Raw genomic sequence first — 20,992 nt, 5'->3', positions numbered from 1 at the left:
GCATGCAGCAGTAAAGGAGACTGGGGGCAGGTTCCCTCCTTTCACTGTCTCACCTAAACATCTGAGGTGAACCTTGAGGCATGAAGGCAACACTTCCTCTGCCCACGTCACGTGTGTGTGAGCTGAACACGGCGTGCACATGAGGAGAACACAGCAGCACACCTCAGGGTGCCGTAAACTCCTCAACTTCCTGCTAAAGATCCAGCTAGTGTGCAGCTCTCTCAGTCCCCGGCGGTGCCAGGAAGGAGACGCTGTCTCATGTCCAATGTCTCGTCTCAGACACTCTGCAGTAACGTTTCAATCTCCGACCAATAAAAGACCGAAGGACGTGAGGTCAGCTTTTTGAAGAGGGCTTGTAAAAGTGACTTGTCAACAGCGGGCGTATTAACCGCAGGATGTCGTTCACACGTTTGGTTGTATTTGTTTTGTATGTCTTTGGTCGGCTGCAGAGCCGAGCAGGTGGACGAAGACGTTTGTGAAGTATGGGGTTCATGTCTGAAATCTATCTCAACAGTTTAATCAATGAAGGCTGGACGATACATCCACTGATTGAGATAAACAGAGATTTTTCAAACGAGATGAAGTCTAAGATCATGACCTTTATAAGACCATTATTTTGTTTATAAAATGTTGTGTTAGAATATTGTTTGCCCAGTTCTCCTCTCACTAGATCATCACAACAACGCAGACCGTATCGGTTTAAAACACGAGGTCAGTGTCATCACATGGAATCATCTGCACTGTGACTTGAAGGTGTCTTTTTACTGCTTCAGATATTTTAACCTGCATGTGTCACGTAACACAAACAGACCTGTGTGAATGAATGTAAAGGCAACATTTGAGTGTTTTGTTCCTGCAGGGATCCTCCTGTTAAAAAAAAAAAAAACTTTGCAGAACAAATGACAAGCCCACATACCAGCCAGCCCTCCAGCTCTCCTGCACACATGTATGAGTCCCACTGCTTCACTAATTACATAAACAGCAGCAGCATAACTCCACCCATATGGGACTGCTATGGAGGAAGAAAAAAAAAAGACTCGACTGCCTGGGAGTCCTGGAGTCAAATCTGACAGGAAATTGCAGAAGACTTGGGGACTGATCATTCACTTTCTGTTTGTCAGGAGAGCAGAGATTGAAGGATCGAGCAGGAAAAGTTGTCCCAAAGTTACATCATCACCGAGCAGTGAGCACTGAAGTTGACAACATGCAACAGGCAGCAAGCAGTGAGGGGGGGGGGGGGGGGGAGACGGAGGACTCACCAGATGAAGTCGGTGCAGTGGCTGCAGAAAGTCGGCTGCCTGAAGAAGCGGGCTATGAATTTATGGTTCTTCACCTCGTGGACGTTTTTTTGCCTCAGGGCACCTTTGCGAGCAAACCTGTTGGCCACGTCCGCGGTGGACGACTCGTTAGAAGTCAAATCAGCCATGTCCCCCCTCTCAGAACTAACCCGAGCCAAAGCGTCAGAACTAACCCGAGCCAAAGCGTCAGAACTAACCCGTGCTGGAGCTTCCAAACTAACCCGTGCTGCAGCTTCCAAACTAAGCCGTGCTGCAGCTGCAGGTCGCGGACAGGGAGCGCTTCAGAGGCGGTGTGGAGGCGCAGCCCTCAGCGCGGAGACACTGTACTCACTGTGTGTGTGTGTGAGGGCTTTCCCTGCCTGCTCATACAACTGGGCTGCTCCACTGACAGCTCCGTGACACGGCAAGCTGCACACAACCACACACCGCCAACATCCGGCCCGCCTTCAAAATAAGTGTTGTTTTGAGCTGCTTTCTTTCATGTCAAATTTACAGGAGGCTTTCAAACCTGTAAAAAAAAAAAGAAAAAAAAAGTAGTCAGGTCCTGTTGACCCTCAGGAGCGGAAGGGAACTTAATTTACTGTGACATTTAGACCTACATCCATAATGAAAGAACAAATGCCTTTTGAGCTTTTATGGATTATTTAAATATATTCAGGGTGAGCAGCATGTGTGAACGCAGACCGAAATGTTCAGGATAAATCCAGCGAGCAGGGTGGATGATGACATTTATATCCTGGGTTGTTTGTAAGGGGAGATAAAGGGGAAAGCGTTCAGGGTCCCGGTCTCACACGGAGGGCCGATAGAGGTGAGCCAAAACAATGATCACATTTTATTTTTCACCTCTTAAAGCAACAAAAACACACCTTTTATTTAGAGCTGCTTGGGTAGGATGTACCCTGTTTGAAAAAGGAAAGCCCCTCTTCTTAAAATATGAGCCTTTTTTTTTGTTATGTTACCGATGTAAGTGAGCCCAGAGGGAGCGAATAATCTTTAAAAAAAACTCACCTCTTCAACATCACCTACACTCACTGAGTCCCATCCTCCCCCCTCACATCAACAGTTTATGTTTTGTTTATTGATTGTTGTTTGTTTTTTGTCAAAGAGTCTTTGGGTATTTAGAAAAGTGCCATATAAAACTAATGTATTATTATTGTTATTATTATTATTATTATTATTGCTAATATTAGCCAGGTGGCTAGCACTAACACTTCTGACCAAATGTGTGTATTCACTGGGCTTCTTCGGAGTCCATTTCTGCAATTGGGGGACTCACCTGATCTCTGTGCACGTGATGAGACTGATTCGTTATCTGTTCGCCTGTTTGTTCTTCTCCATCCTTTTGTTGGGGAATGACGTGTGGAAAGGGAATCAAACCCGGTCTAGAGAACAACAGGCAGTGTACAATCGTCTGTACACACTTACCACTAAGCTATAGGCACATCCTGTTTATCAAAATCTAAACAGAAGTTCTCATGTAGACCACTAATGAAGCAAAGCTTTTCAGACTGTTGAGTTTAACTTTGTTTTACTTTGCTTTAAAATACAAAAAAAAAAGCAAAATCAATCAGAACTTTCCGTCCCTTATTGTCACAAAAAACATAAAACGCAACATCGAACAATCTTTCAGATCTCCATAACAGACCAATTTCTGCACATTTAATCTTTATTTAAGCTACAGGGACTCTAATGATAGGAGATAATAATAATATCATCAACTGAAGATGCCTGAAAGTTATGAAGAAGCTTTAGGTCACATGCAAGGGCTCCTAATTTCATTTTTAAATTCTGTGTCAGATTAAAAAAAGATTTAATTGCACTTCCTTGTATATTTAGAATAAATAAAATTCACCTTTAGGATGATTAGTTTTATACCCTTAAACCAGCTTCCTCTTCGTGGATTGTGTAAATTGGTGTAACTTGACGCTGCTCCGCTCCTCTTCCTCCCTTTTCACTCCTGCTGATGTCACACAGCCGGACCCGCCGCGGAGAGAGAGAGAGAGAGCGAGAGAGAGAGAGAGAGAGAGAGAGAGAGAAGGGGGCGTCATCGTGTGGAACAAAGGTGTATTACACATTTTGAGCTGTTTTGATAAATGTTTCCTACCTGATGCTGGCGCTCCCTTCAATACTGTTTGAAATGGTTGCACTTGTTTTTTTTAAAAATATATTATTACAGATTAAATTTAAAGGAAGACTTTTACACATAAATGCAGCAAAAATCAATTTTATCCTCCGTAAATGACTCACACATATTAAAAACAAGGTTGATGTGTGAGCCCCGCTGGCTGTGTTGTTGTCAGAGCCGTACTTACATCATGTTCACATGGACGGCTCCTCCCCTTGTGTATAAAAGTAATTTAAGTGAAGGACTAGAGAAAAGAAGAGGAACATACTCACTGATTATTTGAATGTCACCTCAGCGTTTTTTAGTATTTGATCTCAGAAGTCAGAAAGTTCATGGGGAACGCCTCCTGAAGTCTGAATACCAACTGGGGATTTTGTTTTCTCTTCACCAGTACGCCGTTCTTCTCCAAACGTTTGTCGATGTTGTTGGTGTTAAAATGCTGAAGTACACATTGTCACCGCTCTAGGTCTTCCTCATGTTTCATGTCTCGTTTCAGGACTGATCCTCCCCCACACCTGTGTCCTGTTGTCTCCACCTGCCTTCGCTCTTTAGTCTCTGTGTTTCCCTCCCTTGTCTTGAGCCTTGTGAGATTTTTGTGTACCAACCCTGCTTGTGAATAAACAGACTTTGAATCTGCCTGTTGTCTCTGAGTCGTGCGTTTGGGTTTTTGGTTCAGTTGTGACACACAGCATAAAGATGGAACGAACTCTGAGCTTAAGACTGGCTGCGTGGCCGCTGTGACGTCACTCTCTGCCTCCTGAGATCCCTCCCCCTCTCCTGCTGTGAGCTGCACATGTGAACAGACATCCAAGGAAGATTTCAGAAGCAGTCTCTCTTCAAGTTTTTCAGACAAATGTAAAAAGTTCATCCCGGCTCAGATCCTGTTGTTTGAATCAGCTCACAGACAGTTCTTTCAGGTTCACTGACCGATGACAAATATTTGCAAATGAAATCAGGTTAGATAAACCAGATCTACAGTTCCCTGAAATCCTGTGTATCTGGAGCTCATTTAAGTAGACAGAGGAGGCTGCAGAGCGGGAGCTCCAGCCGGCTGTCACATTTACATTTCAGTAAAACAGTGAATCCCATCGATCAACCGATGCAGACACATTGCTCTGTCAGGCGAAATAAAATCATTTGACCTCGTCTGGGATTGCATAATATCAATGTTTGCAGCTCTGCAAAACACTGAAACCCTTTTTTTCTGTCACAACATGGATTATAAAAGCATTTAAGGATGAATGCGTTCAGGCATGAAATGGTTAAAATGAAATGGTTTGTGTGTGAGTGTTTTGTTTGTTTCCTCGGATTCTCTCCCTTTAATTATCTATGACTTTACATTGAGTGTGTGTGCGAGACGGTTATTCTATAAAATCCAGGTTTTGGTTAACTTAAAGTAAACAGGCAGGAGCTCAGACTTATGTGCACGATCAATACAAGCTGTCGTCGACGTCTGATTGGTTGCCAGGCTGTCAGGAGGGGGGGACGGTTCCCCCGGCAGCCTTTGTGCTGGACTCTTTCTTCTGCTTTATGTCGGAGCTGTGAGAACACTTCACTTCCATGAAGATGGCTCCGACTTTTACCTTCCTGCTTCTATGCCAGCTGGCTTTGTACACGGCTGTGACATCCAAGACAGGTAATATGGAGCCGCTGCGTCACTTCTTTGGATTTGTGCCTGGGAAGGATCTGTTTGATGCTTTTTGATGATGTGTTTCAAATATTTCTGTTGGACTTGCAGTAAAAAAAAATGTCTATCTTTGCACATTCTTAATGTGTTTAATGATATGCACAACTTGTAACAGTGGACCATGGAGACGTATTCACAGTTCTTTGAGACATGTGAATAATATTTGTGTTGCTTCAGCAGTATGTGGCCGTCCTCCTGTCGCCGACGGGATCGACGAGGTGACCCTGAAACGTGTGTACGAAGTTGGCGAACAGGTGACCCTCACATGTGAGCGGGGGTATCTCCCATCGACAACGACCCCTCGAAGGCTGAGCTGCAGCCCCACAGGAGAGTGGACTCAGTCAGACCTGGCGTGCACTCGTGAGTTTTCAGAGGGTTGGACTTTTTGGAAACCAATTTCAGCACACGGTAAAACAGACTGTCGGTCATGTTGTGGCTGGTTGTCTATCTCTGTGACTGACTGGAGAATAGTCCAGGGTGAAACCTCACATTTCGCCCAGTGACAGACCTGCTCCAGTACTGTTAACATGAATGGGCGAAACAGGATAGATAATGGATGGAAGGATCAATGATCTTTGGCATTGAACCCCCCCTCAGTGATTTAACCCTAACCCTTAAAATGATGTCTCACTCCTAAAAGGACAAAGTCACTTAAAAACTAGGCCATGAAGAAAACATATGAGGTGAATTCAGTCGTGATTGTTTGGAGAAAAATGTAATAATACAAGTGTTTGGAAACTTATTATCAGACGAGCTGCAGCCTCCTGTCTGCACTAACACGACGAACAAAGGAGCATCTTGTGAAATATTCTTTGGTTAAAGTTTCACAGATAACCAAAGAGTCATCTCGTGCTCCACGTCAGGATTCTGATTGTGTGAGAAATTTAGTCTATTCACAAAAACAGGCAGCCTCATCAGTCTCTATTGTGGCGGCTGAGATTGAATGACGCCGCACAGAGACGAAGTGGGCACGTAACTCGTTCTCAACAAAAGTCAAATCAAAGTCCAGACACGTTTTTATGTTTTATCAAACAAAAGAGGAAACAAAGAACTCTGAACAAAAAGTCCAAATGATGAAGAAACAGTTAAGAAGACAACGATGATGATGATCAGGGCCAAATTAACACAACAACTAAATCACCATCGCCCTCGAAACCAGCGAATCAGAGAGGGTTTACGACGGCTTGGTTCTGTGTGAAACGCTGCTGTGGCACCAGAGGAGAGGTTAAAGTAGAGCCAGGTCTAACATGGTTTGTTGCTGATGCTCTGACTGGCCTGGACCCTCTCAGGCCCCGGGACACCTCCCCTGTTACCCCATTGGTTAATCCTGCCTTGATGACTGTGAAGCTGAAACAAGGTCAAAAGGACGCCCACTTCAAACCCATTAAACAAACAGTCATCAACAGTGGCTTACGACATGTGATCACCTGATGTTTAAAAACCTACAACAGATTTAAAGTCAGTCATGATGTTTTCTTCTAGCTAAGATGTGCCCGATCCCTGGTCCTCTGCAGCCGTTAGCCATGGGGATGACTGAAGCTCCATTCAAGAGTGTGCTCAACTTCACTTGTGATGACGGGTAAAGACCACTGATATTTCCGAACAGGTGTGTTGAGCAAGTGTTTTCATGTGAGCTCTCGTTTTGGCAGCTACGTCATGATAGGAGCCAATAAGAGCAGCTGTTTACATGACGGCACCTGGAGCAACCCGCCGCCTCTCTGCAAAGGTACGGAGAGAAGATGGAAATGGTTGTAACTGAATCAAATGAAGGCCAAATTCACATCTCAAAGCCTGGACCGATTAGTATAATTAGGGATCTGTTTTCTGTTTGTCATTCATTTGTCTTGTTTTATTAAATCAATGCTGAAATGAAACCCTGGAACATACACATGAAGCAGCTTTAGAATTACCCGGGGACCTCTGCTAATTTGGTAATTGCCCCCCAGTGTCAGCGTTTGTTGGGGAACATTCGCCCAGGATAAGTGAAGCTTGTGGTTTACTCACATTTACTGACATTTCTGATTGCATGATAACCACCTTGTCTTTACTCACAAGGTGGCTAAGTGAGCTTGTTTTGTGACCTCAAGCAGCTGCACTAATAACAGTGCTGCACAGGCGTAATGTGGATTCATGAAAGATGATGTCAGTTTGGCTCGACTGTCATCGTTTGTTCTCCTCCAGCTGTGAATTGTCCGCTGCCCCAGGCACCCAGAGATGGAAGAGTTGTCCATGATAAGCCCCTTACAGGGACCACCACCATGTACGGACGGGGCTGGACGTACGAGTGTAACCCACCGAAGGCACCAAGTTATGAGAGGGGGTCCTGCATGGCTGATGGAAGTGTGACTGCGCCGCCAGTGTGCCGAGGTAAGCGTCAACGTCATAATTCTCAGCATCCTTCTAACTTTAGATTCTGCTCCTGAATGCTCTTGATTTGATTGGACCAGAGAAGGTAGGCGGGGCTTTGAAGGCCGTTTTGGACGCCCCTGGGTTTGCCAGATATGAGAGCAGTTATCAGGTGAACAGGTGTTGCAGCGATGGAAGCGGGCAGTGGAACTGCTTCAGATAGAAGTGATTGTACCTGAGCTAAAAAGCCTCTGCATGTTTCTAATAAGCTCCAGCAGCAGAAAGCTGCTCAAACTAGGATCAATGTTGGAGATGAAACATGGAGAGAGGTTAGAACGCAGAAAGCTTTACAGACCCATGCAGAGCTGGCTAAACACTGAAGCTACAGTGTCCACCACATGCAGAGCTGGCTAAACACTGAAGCTACAGTGTCCACCACATGCAGAGCTGGCTAAACACTGAAGCTACAGTGTCCACCACATGCAGAGCTGGCTAAACACTGAAGCTACAGTGTCCACCACATGCAGAGCTGGTTAAACACTGAAGCTACAGTGTCCACCACATGCAGAGCTGGCTAAACACTGAAGCTTTCCGGTTTAGTCTTTGTCGTTCATTTTTCAATATTGCAGCTAAATTGCGTCTGACATTTTTAACCCGTTTGTTTTCTTCCCAGAGGTGAGCTGCTCCAGTCCCACAGGCATTCCTCATGGTTTCATGACCTTTGCCGTGATCAGACCTCATAGCTACAAGGAGAAGGTTAGATACGCCTGCAGTGATCACCACGTTCTGGACGGTGAGGCTGAGACCACGTGCCAAAACACTGGAAACTGGTCTGCTAAGCCAGTTTGCAGAGGTGAGTTATGCATCAGGAAAATGGACCTCAAGATAAATTTAAGTTTGTAGGTTTATTTTTGGCATTTTTCTAGATTTACCGTAAAATCTGGTATAGACGACGCACTTTTAATACCTCTCTATTCCTCTAAAAGTGGGCCTCATCCTTTATACTAGTAGGTCCAAAACATGCGAGGAGAGGTATTGTGTCACATAATGGCTTTAATCTAGTTAGTGCGTCGTCACTGATGTGAACCGCAACTATCAATGCTACCACATGCCGAGAGCTCAACTATCATACCTGTAGATTGGAGAATTGTAAGATTAGCGGCGGCTGTGGATTATAGTCGGTCATCCTTCAACCACGTGGTCGGGTGTGAATGTGTTGGGATTAGTTCATACTGACCGACTCTTCACACAGCAGCCTGTGTGAATGTGTAGGTATACAAGCTCAAGTCCATTTACCATTTACAAACTCCTCATGCACGGTAGATTTTAAGATTTGATCCGATCTAACAGGTTGATCCTGATCGGTTTACAAAACAAACAACAAACTGCCTTTGATCAAAATGTAATTAATTAACCAGATATGAATATAATTAACATATAGCTTTGCATCGTCTGGTGGAAACACGCTCTGTTTTTTCCCACGCAGCGCCCTGCACGGTTAACATCAAAAGAGGTCGTATCTTCTACAACGCACGGAAGCTTTGGATCGCAGACCTGAAACCAAACCGAGTCCTCCATGGAGAACACGTGGCCTTCTACTGTCTGAACGAAGCAGACAGGTGTGGCTACCCCGTGGTCAGCACCTGCAACGACGGGACCCTCCCCATCCCAGGATGCTTTAAGGGTGAGCACAATAAATGTCCTTCAAACCTCTTCACTTACAGAGTCTGTTAAATGCATTCAACGTGTAGGAAATCAAAATCCACACGACTGACTGAACAGTTTTAAACAGATGAAAGCAATGAACAGGAAATGTGTTCTGTAGCACCTGAACTGATGCAAAACTCAAACCTGAGCAGCTTCAAGAGCAAGGACAAAAAACTTTACTGAAAGACTGTTGTGTAACATGTTTTGGGATCGGAGCAAACATTAGACAAGGGTTGAGGATAAGGGCAGAACTAACCCTTAGACTGGCTCCAGAAATGATTGGGGGCGTGGCCTAACTGGTGGTTTGTCATGTAAACATTAACGGACAAAGCCTGAGTGACGTCAGCCTTCTGTTCCTGTCAGGGGCTTTGAAGGCTCATCGTCAGCTGCCGCCATGTTGGTAATCCTGTCTCAGCCTGACTTTGAGTCGAGCTCATGGCTGGCTGAGAGCTGAGGAGGGTATTTAGCCTCTAAATTAACCGCAACATTGCAGCCAGCTGTCGATCATGTCGATGTCAAATAGGTGCGTGGTCTCGTGGAATCGTTTAGCCTTGGATGTTGGAGGATTATAATGTTAAATATTGATTGAAATTGTGCTCATATCTGTAGTTTACAATGTTTATAAAATTGGTTACATATTTGAATATCGTCTTGTCTGTAGCCAGCCTCACTCACATACTTTCTCTAGTTGGAGTACTTTCCTTTTCTCTCTCTGTCAGGTGGCCTGCAGATGCCTCGTGATGCTTCAGTGCAGTCAAACATTTTAAGATTACAGTAATAAATGTTCTGTTTTTTTTCTTCATTCTTTAGAACCCGGCAAGCTGGACTACACGTTGAGGGCCAAAAGTCTTCCGTCAGAAATCCAAATGTGTGCCACTTCACCCCCTGCAAGCCCCACAAGACCTTCAACACCTGTGTGACTCTGCACAGAGTGACCTGATATACCATGTGCACCAACAGGATTGGAATTATTGGATCAATAATAATGATGTTTGAATGTTCTACATGTTTTATTGTGTCTTTCATTTTCAGTAATAAAAGGAAAGTTTCAATTATAATGCAAATAATGGAAATGAGTTTTTAAAATCCCCTCTAACTCCTCTATTTCAGCCCTGCTCAGAACAGGCTGTTTCTGTGTCTGTAGCTTTAAATATGTAAATGAGCTGTGTCTGACCACGCCCCCTCTCTGGAAGGACTCGGGTGTACTCGCTGCTTTCTGGCTCCATGTCCTATTGTTTACGGTGAGAAGGCAGACTCAGAGGGCAGAACAAACACCTAGCTGTGGGAGTGTCACCCACCTGGGGGAGGGGCTACTGCCCTTTGTGATGTCATGAAGGGAACATCTCCAAACGGCCTGTTTGAGCAGACATTTTCTGAAAAGTGGAGCAGGCAGAAGACTGAGAGGATGGACTTATCTCATCATTGGGGGAATGGGGGGGGGGTTGTAGACAGACTAGAGGGACATACTAATGTTGTAAGACTGAAGTTTAATGCAGTGATTTATTTACACTTTCACTCTGGATGTCGCTGACCTGAATGGAGGCACAATGTGATTCTCCCCGTGTGGCTTCTTTGAAGGTAGAAGCAGAGATGTTACAAAGTTCAGATACAATATGATCACTCTTTTTTGTCCCATTGAGGAAATGTGTCTTGGACTCAAAGGGCTGCAAACATTCAGCTGCTTCCACTTGAATCAATAGAAAAACACATCTCCGTGTAAACAGAAGAGGCACATAACAAGTAAAACAACACATCATAAATTACGTATTACCCATATTGCACTAGATCTGCAGAAATACATTGGAGACGGCTTCAGCTGAGCCAGCGGGGGAGCGCAGCATTGTGTGTGCGTGCACGTCTGAGTTTGTGTGTTAGTGAAGCTCCTGCAAAACCAAAACATTATTTTAATTTACATTCTGTGACACCATGAAACAAATATGAACGTAACTCAGCTCAGCTTGGTGTCCGAGCTTAGTTACAGCAAAAACTGAAAAAGGCTTTTCTTTTCTTTTTGGTGTTTCACAACACAGCAGGAATGTCTTGAACAAATACAACAGGGTGAATATAGATTTATGCACTTCATCACTATGAAGACTCTGGTCAGCAGTGGACTCCAATAAAACTTAATTGTTATCGACTGTTTTTGTTATTGTGATGAGCTCGTTGAAACAATTTGTGTTCCATAAAGAAACAGATCAAAATCTGTTGTTTCTCAACGCTGCTGCAAGAAGGGAAAGTCCGCCGCTAGAGCTCGTCACTTCCAGTAAATGTCACAAAGATCACACTGTTGTTGCAAATGGCAACAAACAAAACAAGGCTGAGCAGTGTGCGGTTACTTCATGCTGCTCTTATCTGTTGACTCAGAGAGAAACTCAAACAGCAGTGAAAGAGAGTCCCAGAGATTTGATATCAGAGCCACAGACACACAGGGAACGCGTTTTCTATCACGATGGAGAGCGTGCTGTGTTTGATTCTTCTTGGTCAACTTTTCATTTTCATTGCAGTTACATCTGCACAAGACAATGGTATGTGCTATTTTCACTCACTATTATTTCACAATATGTGGTGTTAACTGCCTAACTGCAGCCGACTGTTTTAAAAGTGTCTTCCTGGGTATACGGATCTTCTTGAATTCGGACGACAAAAAGGCAAAATCTAGTTTTAGTTCTCTGTCTTTTTAAAGCTCATGTGAGGAGATTTAAGTTTGTTATCAAACAGACTGAAATTAATACTGAAGCTGGCTGAAAGGAAATATCTTGGTTTTTTCTGTTTTGTTATTTTTCAAGCAACAATAGGAATTTAGTTTGGTGCTCTTTGTCACCCACCGAAGGGCTCTGACTGTAACTGCACTGTTGTAAAACACAAATAGTGCTGTTAAGCCCCTCCCCCATAGACGTGTGTTTGTTGAGTGTGGCCAATGAAACCGTGTTGACTTAAAGACAATACCAACAGATTATGAACTAATGTGAATCTGCAAGCGTATTCACCCATTGTTTGCTAACTGTTAGCATGTGGAGTGTACTTTATTTTTGTCTCAAACTTGAGACATATTTTAGGTTGTACAACTTTCTGCACCCGATAAAGCACCCATGGTGATACAGCCGATGTCCCCGGCTCCATCTTGCATGTTTTTCTGAGCGGCAGCGTCTTTTAAAAAATAGTTTTCAATGGGCAGAGAGCGTTTGCAGCCACCTGGAACGATAGCACAGTGCCTAGCGTCTTTCCTTCTGAGCGCTATGCCTTTTTTGTGCGGCTGCTCAGAGCGCTGGAGTTGACCCTGAAGGTCACCGGCACTCTTTTACAAATGTATGGTATTCCTTGTAGTTTTGTAGCATACTGATTGTGTCTTGTACCCACATCCTCTTTCCTCAGTGTATGGCGGAGTAAAAAACAATCTCAATTGTAAAACACGCCGTAACAGAGCCAAGTTGCTCATATAGCGGTCAATGTCAACAGACTGTTGTCCCAGAGACAGGACAGACGTGCAGCATTTTTCTTCTCAGCTCACAAACGCTTCATGCAAACACATCGAGTTTACAGCCAGCGCTTTTCTGCCTTGGAAAAAAAAACGCTAGGTGGACACGATGCAATTTGTTCTGAATAATTTCTGCAGGAAGGTACACTATGTTTTTGGATTGCTGCTTTTCCATTAGTCAGAAGATGGATCATTATACCTTTATGCTGGGCAGTAATGTCACATTAACGTTAGCTTGACACGTTAAAGTCAGATTGCTGTGTTGGTTAGAAATCTGAGTCTGTACACATCTGTTTGTCTCTGCAGTATGTTTCAGGCCCGAGCTCGCTGACAACATTGACACGGAAGGGCTCCAGAGGTACTTTACTCCCGGTGCCGAGTTAGCGCTGGCCTGTAAACAGGGATTCACCCCCATCTTAGGACCCCGGAGGATTGTCTGTGGCACCAGTGGAGAGTGGACCAAGACCAAATTCAAGTGCATACGTGGGTCTCCAGATCATTTTGAGCTTCTGCTATTGATCGCATATCGAATTCTGAAATCAGTAAAGCTTCGTAATTTTAATTGGTTTAATTTGAGCCTTTTTCACTCATGTACAACATTTCCAGAAAATTCCAGGAGAGCCTGCTCCTGAAATTGTTCAGAGATGCCCTTCAGCACTGGGAGGAAGAAGTCCAGACAAAGCCGATGTGAAAACAATATAGTCACACATGCAGCTCACCTCAAAACGTCAAGGAAGTTTTGTGCAAGTGTGAAAAGGAGTTGGGGCTATGACTGATATCACAAGCTGTTTTCACACATGCACTCCTGAAAACATTGAGATCATTTCAGGAGGACTGCACCTTAAGTCCTCCTGATCTGGTTGTTCACACTGACATGCACCTCACAGCAGAAGATTAGCCCTTTCGGACCAAAAATGAAAGGCATGTAAAAAAAAAGGATGATAAAGTGGCAGACAAAACCACAGAGTCCGGTAATGAGAATATTTGCCATTACATTAAAGCAATATGTAGCTCACCATAATCACAGTCTTATCAAAAGAGAAGAAGAAGAAGAGCAGAAAATCAAATTAAAGATCGTAGCGGTTGTATGCAAACAGTCATTGGTCTTGCACCGATCACTGGAGGCGCTGTTTGTCAACAGGCAAAGCAAGCTTTGGGCCCCAAACAGCTGACAAACCTTAAACCACAGCATTGCCTCAAAATGTGCTAATTTTGCAACGACAGTCGGAAACCTGCTCAGGCCCCATCTGACAGCACTGACTCTCAATTCCCTTTTAAGCGTTGCAGCATTATTCCTGTGAAAACATAATAAACACTAATTGTAGGGGCCCCCAATGAGTTTTTGCAGAGGTCTCCAACGGACCCAAGAATCGATCCTGCAGATCACAGGGAATAAACATCAGCACTCCTTCTCCCTCTCGCTCAAGCAGAATTCTCCTGATTAAATCCTGCTGCGTCCTCACATCCACTCACTCTCTCACTTTCTGCTGAAAAAACATACTAGGTGGGGCCTGACAGAAGAATCTCCAGATAAGTATTTCACCGTTTGCGTTAACATGTGCAGCTCATCTTGAAAAACTTTTGTGTCACAGAAAAAGCAGCTTCTGATAGATTTTCCAGTTTTGCTACCAGTTCTATAGAAAAAGACAACACAGAGGATATAGGGAGTATTTATCTTGAATTTTCAGAAACTGATTGCTTGATTGTATCATGAATATTATTATTACATACCTACAGCTGGGAGGGCAAATAAGTCATCCTTTGTTTGTGCTGCTCTTCAGGAATAACTGGCTGAAACAGATTTTCTCTCCTTCCAGCTAAACGATGTCCTTATCCTGATGATTTGTCTGATGGAGAGATGTACTATGACGATACTGTGTACCAGAGCACCATCAACTATACATGTAATGAAGGGTAAAGCAAACACTTCTTCTTGAGTTAAATATCACACGTATTAGATGAAGCAACCTTCAACCAAACAATCTTTATCAACGCTGAGCTTTTCTAACGTTGTTTTTTTTTTTTATTTTTTTTTTTTATTAATCTTTTTTGGTTGGGAATACAATAGTGAATACAAAAGATATTACACTTATTACCCTTTTTTTCCCCTCGTAACAACAAAAATAAACAGGGCCCTCAGGAGAGGGCCAAACAGTAGGAACAATGTCTCTGACAGCAATAATAATAGTAATAAAATATTAGGAAACATTAGATAAATAAGAAAGAAAAAAGCAATAATAAATATAATAATATAACAGTTTATACACAAGCATATGCAGCCAAAACCAAAGACAGATAAGAGCAAGAGAAAAAAGCAAAATAAGTGGATAATTAAATAAATTAAACCCAAAATAAGTCAAATACAGGTGAGTGACAATGAAGTACAGTACATTGGGTTACATAAATGTGGTAATGGGACAACGGTGGCATCTACAATGTAAACAAAACAAAATGTTAAAAGAAAAAGAAAATAGATAAATAAATAAAAAATAATAATAATAATTAAAAAAAAAAAAAAAAAAAAAACAGACAAAAGGGAGGTGGGGGGTGTGTGGTGGCAGGTAGGGGTATCAGTCAGGAGGCAAGGTTTGCAAAGAGTTAAAGTAATCTATGAATGGCTTCCATTTACGAAAAAATTTGGCAGTGTTACCTTTTACAGAGAATATTATCTTTTCTAATTCAACAAAATGAATAACATCTCTAAGCAATCGATGGGGCCTTTGGGGATTTCCATAGAAATAAAATACACCGTCTTGCTAACAAAGATGTGAAGGCCAATATATCTGACTGTAGAGGGTTTATATGGGAGGAATCAACAGAAAGCCCAAATATAGCTAGGAGGGGACTCATTTTAGTGTTCTTCCCCAGAACTTTTGACATGATTGTGGTATAGTCGCTCCAGAATTTCTGTAGTCTGGGACAAAAGAAGAACATATGGCTTAAATTGCAATTAGAGGCATGGCATTTATCACATTGGTCTACAACATTGGGGTATATTTGGGATAGTCGGGATTTTGATAGATGAACTCTGTGCAGCGCTTTGAATTGTATTAGTCCCAGCCTAGCACAAGGTGTGCTTGAACGTATACTATTAATGGCTTCATCCCATAACTGATCTGTGAACTTCAAACCCAGCTCCTGTTCCCAAGAACTGCGAGGTTTAGTAGCTGAGTAACCATCAAATGACATTAGTTGTAAGTATATTTTAGATATTAGGGATTTCTGACTGGGTTTCAACGATAAAAGATCCTCCCATGGTTGGTTAACAGGGAGAGAAGGATAACATGGGAATAGGGTAGAGGCACAGTGTCTGATTTGGAAATAGCAGAATAGGTGAGTCGTAGGCAAATTAAAATCTGATGTAAGGTCTGAAAAATTAGAAAAAATACCATCTTTATAAAGATCCCTGAAGTGTTTGATGCCTGGACTCTGCCAGATCCCAAACGTATTGTCAATAAGTGATGGGGGAAACAAATGATTTTTAACGACAGGTGTCAGAGTGGATGGTGACACAAATTTAAAATACCGCCTAAATTGAAACCAGACCCTAAGGGTGGATAGCACCACAGGGTTAGTTGTAAAACTGGAAGGGTTCAGTGGCAGGGAAGAGGAGAGTAAAGCCAATGGGGAAGATGAGGATAGTGATTGTGACTCCAACCTACACCACAACAGTTCTGGAGATTTAAGCCAACAAATCAATTTATGAATATGCGCTGACCAATAGTAATGCAAAAAATTGGGTAATGAAAGACCACCACTAAGTTTGAGTTGTTGCAACAATGAGTATCTCACCCTGGGTGCTTTCCCACCCCATAAAAAGGTAGCAACATATTGGTCAAGCGATTTGAAGAATTTTTTGGGTAGGAATATAGGGGTGCATTGAAATAGGAAAAGAAATTTAGGCAATACAGACATTTTCATTACATTAATTCTGCCTATCAATGACAAAGGTAAGGAGTTCCACCTCTGTAAATCAGCCTTGACCTGGGTCAACAAGGGGGTGAAATTAGCAGCCAAAAGAGAGGGCAGAGTACGGGTAACATTAATCCCCAAATACCTAAACCCCGACACACTAAATTTAAAGGGAATCTCTGATTGTTTGAGTGACAACGCGGATTGGTTTATGGGATAACATTCAGTTTTAAGAAGATTGACTTTATAGCCGGAAAAGGAGCCAAATTTATTGAGTAGATCCAGAATTGAGGTTATGCTAGTCAGTGGGTCTGATACATAAAGAAGCAGGTCATCCGCGTAAAGTGACAATTTGAGTTCGACATCAGCCCGAGAGACTCCGTGATAAATAGGGAGGGATTTTAATGCAATTGACAGAGGTTCGATGGCTAAAGCAAAAAGTAGCGGGGAGAGAGGACATCCTTGTCTGGTACCTCGTGAAAGCGTAAAATAGCCAGAATGAGTATCGTTTGTGTGGATACTAGCTTGAGGAGAAGTATAAAGAAGGCGAATCCAAGATGTGAATCTATTACCAAGTCCAAACTTATTAAGTACGGCAAAAAGATAATTCCACTCGACGCGGTCGAATGCTTTCTCCGCGTCGATTGAAATGACAACCTCAGGTACTGAGGAAGAGTTTTCTGAGAAAATTGCATTTAAAAGCGTGCGAACAGCTTGACATATTCTTTGGACAAATGTTCAACTTTGTCTTGACGTGTAATGATGTCATCTGTGCAAGTGGAGAGGGACTGCTCCATCTCGGTGACCGTGGCTTTGAGCGCCGCAACTTCTGCTTGTGTCGAAGAGATGTTACCAGATAGTTCAGTTTTTAAAGCGAGCAGCTCGGATTTAATAGAAGTGAGATTCTCACTTAAAGCTGTTTGAAGTTCGGCCCTAAATATGGTTACAACCTCATTTCGGAGAGCGAAAAGAAGTTCCGTTTTGAGTGCGGTGATATCTGCCGTGAGAGGCGGCGTACAGCTGGGCTCCATCGAGGGTGCTGCACCACTTCGAGGCGAGGAGGAGGCGTCTGCAACAGGCCGCGGGTTGGGCTGAGAGCTGTTCCCTGCTCTGTTGGCCTTTGGTGGCATTTTTCCGTTGAAAAATTGAGGCGTACAGGTTATAAAAATGGTAGGCCTAGTTTAAGCTAAAAAAACCCCGCAGAAATAGTGCCCATTTATAACTAAATAAGTTCACTCTGCAGGAGCTCCCTCACACGCGTCCTACGCCATGTTTCGCATCACAGGAAGTCCCCTAACGTTGGTTTTAGCTCTTGGATAAGATATGGGTAGATTTCTTTATGGGGACCCAAACCCTTTAAAATGACGTCAAATTATTTCATTTACAAAACAGGATGGGTTGTGAAAGGAGCTCAGTCAGTGGTACTGGTGTGTATGCGTGAGTGAAGGGTCTGGAAAGCCTGCGTGGACCTCAACAAGCGTAAACCATGACACAAAATAAGAGAAACTCACCTGCAAACAAACCTCCAGGATAAATGCATTCAGCCTGATATGACTTCTGAGAGTTTGTCTAGTCTACATCAGTATATATGGAGGGTACTGAGTGACTGATAAGGTCCTGCTCTGCACAGGTACACTTTGACTGGAGCGAGCTCTGCTGAGTGCCTTGCCAATGGGACATGGAGCACACCAGTACCTCAGTGCACACGTATGTATTAACATCATTCCAAATGTTCTCATTCAGTGTCTATGTTGTCTCTGAAGAAAGAAAGAAAAACACACCTTTAGAAGCTAAAAAAAAAAGCAACCCACACACACGCATAAACTTTTTTTTTTTTTTGTCTGTTCTCTCTCAGCTGTGATCTGCAGTCTGCCTCCGATCCCACTAAACGGGATGATCATTTATGACAAGAGGATCCGAGAAAACTCCACTGAATACGGTGTGACAGGCACGTACAGGTGTCGACCGCCGTTCGCACTTTTTGGTGAGGCAAGAGCCGAGTGCACCTCGAGTGGCAACTGGACCAAGACACCTGAATGTAGAGGTACGAAGTCTGAAAATCAGATATCTGTTGTTAGTCTACTGATTACAAAGATGCAGAGGCCTGGAGGGAAAAACACTAACTGAATCCTCAGGAACATTTTTGATAGATTTGAAGACCATCATTTTTTTTAGTTTTTCAAGATCTAAAAAAAATCTATCTGTCCTCAAAGAGACTTTTGCATGAGCCTGAAAAAACGTGTTCAGTTTTCAGAGAAACGTTTGCAGTATTCTTAATAAACTTTTGTTTAAAAGATAATGTTTGAAAGATCCAAAGAAACTTTTGCAAAGTCCCAGAAAAAACGTTTCAAAGATCCCACAATACTTTTGTGTTCTACGATATTAAGAAACACTTTTACAAGATCCCAAAAAATGTTTGGATTAATCTGAGAAACATTTGTGATATCGTTAAGAAAATGCACGGGAGTCCAATTACCTTTAGTAACATTTCAAAGATCCTGAGAGACTTTGTGTGACGCCCAGAAAGCCTTTGCAGCGTCCCAAAAACCTTTGCAATATTAGGAATCACTCTTGCAAGATCCACAGAGAGCTTTTCAATATCCTGATACATTTTTACAAGATCCTGAATTTCTTTTGGTTGAGGAGTTCTTTACCTGAAAAGGCTAAATCTGAAAGTTCACTTTAACCTGACACGAAGTATCCTCCTCAAATGTCTCACTGGTAGGGACGCCAAGCTGACCGGGGAGATTTAATATGTTTATATTTGAGGCACTTCTTAAGATCAAAGTTATGTATGTCAGATTTTTGATTAATGTCGACACGCAAACATGAAGTCCAGTGAAATGTTTTTAATTGTTCTGTTTCCAGAGGTGACCTGCCGTGCACCACAGAACATAGACAGAGGATACATGTCAATCAGTGATGACAGAGACTTTGACTACATGGAGAAAGTCAAATATGGTTGCAGCGGTAACTACGTTCTCGAGGGAGGCCAGGAGATTGTCTGTCAGAAGAACGGCAACTGGTCTGAAAAGCCATCGTGCAAAGGTAGGAGCACAAACGACAAAATCACCTTACACACTATTATATCAAACAGCATTACTTTGGAAAGGATGAGTGTGAAGACCCTGAGGTGTGAAGGTCTCAAATATGAAATAGCATTTAAGAGAGCAAGAAGCACGCTGAGCTTTCAGTGTCGCGACACAAAACAAAATATCGAACATTTCCCTTCTGTTTCTTCTTCTTCTTCTTGTGAATTCCAGCGCCCTGCAGTTTGAGCATACGGAGAGCAAGGATACTTTACAAAGGTCAGAAAAAGTGGATCGAAAACATGAACCCTAAGAGAGTCTTGCACAAAGAAATTGTCTCGGTCTTCTGCATGGACAAGAAGAGGAACTGTGGTTACGCAGTGTCAACTCAGTGTATCGATGGAACACTGAAAATCCCAGACTGCTTTAAAGGTACAGAAAACTAAAATAAACCCACACTGCATCAGCTTATTGTAGATACAAGAAGGGGGACCCCAAGGAAACCTCTGGCTTGTTGTAATTAGCTTAGCTCGGTGATGTCATATCCAACACTTTTCCAGAACATTTATTGCTGGCACATTAGCTGACTCATTACGTCACACATCAGTGGTGAATCATGTGGGGCATTTTAAACCTCAGCTGACAGATGTCTGTTAAAACATGGCCACAAACTTACAAAGTACACTTTAATCATCATTCTTTAGTTGACCTGAGGTTTCTGGACATGGGGGAGTGACCTCTCGACGCTTTAGTGTGACAGTGTGATTAATGCATCATGAAAAAAAGTTTTATTTGTCACAGAGGGGGAATTCAAAACATTCACTTGTCACTTCACTTGAACTTTCACATGTCAAGATCTAGATTCATCTCATGTTTAATATAAACCCTGTTTTGTGCATGTGTTTCTTTGATTTCAGAGCCCAGTGCTTCTGACTACAACCTTTACTCAAGTTCACTTCCATCAGAAATCCAACAGTGCTGAAACTGCAGGCGATCCCGCCTCAGACAAAAATGAAAATACTGCAAAATGAAAATATCTTGTCTCTGGTGATCATTAAAATACTACAAAATTAAAATATCTTGTCTCTGGTGATCATTAAAATACTACAAAATGAAAATATCTTGTCTCTGATAATCATTAAAATGCAGTTTCCTGGTGATCGATTCTTTTTAGTAATGTTTACATAAAACGAGGAGGAGAGGTAGTTTTCATTTAGTGCAACAAGTGGACCACATAGCAGTGATTCTGATTTAAATTGCAAGATTGTCATAAAAAAAGAACATATACTGTACGTGCATGTGCAGTGATTTATAACTATAGTGTTTTATTTTTGTTCTGTTTGACTCACTCTTACCTCCAAGCCTTTCTGACCTGGACCCCCGAGACTTTTAACTCCGCTGTTATAGTGTATA

At 42.7% G+C, this 20,992-nt stretch overlaps 2 protein-coding genes across 2 annotated transcripts in view; one reads left to right on the top strand and one right to left on the bottom strand.

Annotated features, from left to right (window-relative positions):
- Positions 1 to 1,700, bottom strand: part of LOC306820357 (protein kinase C alpha type-like) — a 134,740-nt gene extending 133,040 nt beyond the window's left edge. The window contains exon 1 of the mRNA XM_079338176.1: positions 1,260 to 1,700. Within this exon, the coding sequence (XP_079194302.1) occupies positions 1,260 to 1,426 (167 nt within the window). The 5' untranslated portion in view covers positions 1,427 to 1,700. The remainder of the gene's footprint in view (positions 1 to 1,259) is intronic.
- Positions 1,701 to 4,972: 3,272 nt separating this feature from the next.
- LOC306820356 (P-selectin-like) lies at positions 4,973 to 20,613 on the top strand. Its single transcript, XM_079338175.1, has 16 exons — positions 4,973 to 5,059; positions 5,291 to 5,470; positions 6,593 to 6,689; positions 6,760 to 6,836; positions 7,292 to 7,477; positions 8,130 to 8,309; positions 8,943 to 9,140; positions 9,974 to 10,077; positions 11,577 to 11,688; positions 12,945 to 13,121; positions 14,456 to 14,552; positions 18,181 to 18,257; positions 18,406 to 18,594; positions 19,419 to 19,598; positions 19,814 to 20,011; positions 20,497 to 20,613. Exons 1-16 carry the CDS (start codon positions 4,984 to 4,986, stop codon positions 20,559 to 20,561), a joined length of 2,193 nt encoding a protein of 730 aa, XP_079194301.1. The 5' UTR covers positions 4,973 to 4,983; the 3' UTR covers positions 20,562 to 20,613.
- The last annotated feature ends 379 nt before the right edge of the window (positions 20,614 to 20,992 follow it).

The sequence above is a fragment of the Symphodus melops genome (assembly GCF_947650265.1).
Source record: "Symphodus melops genome assembly, chromosome: 2".
NCBI lineage: Eukaryota > Metazoa > Chordata > Actinopteri > Labriformes > Labridae > Symphodus > Symphodus melops.
This window is presented reverse-complemented; position numbering and strand designations above follow the sequence as displayed.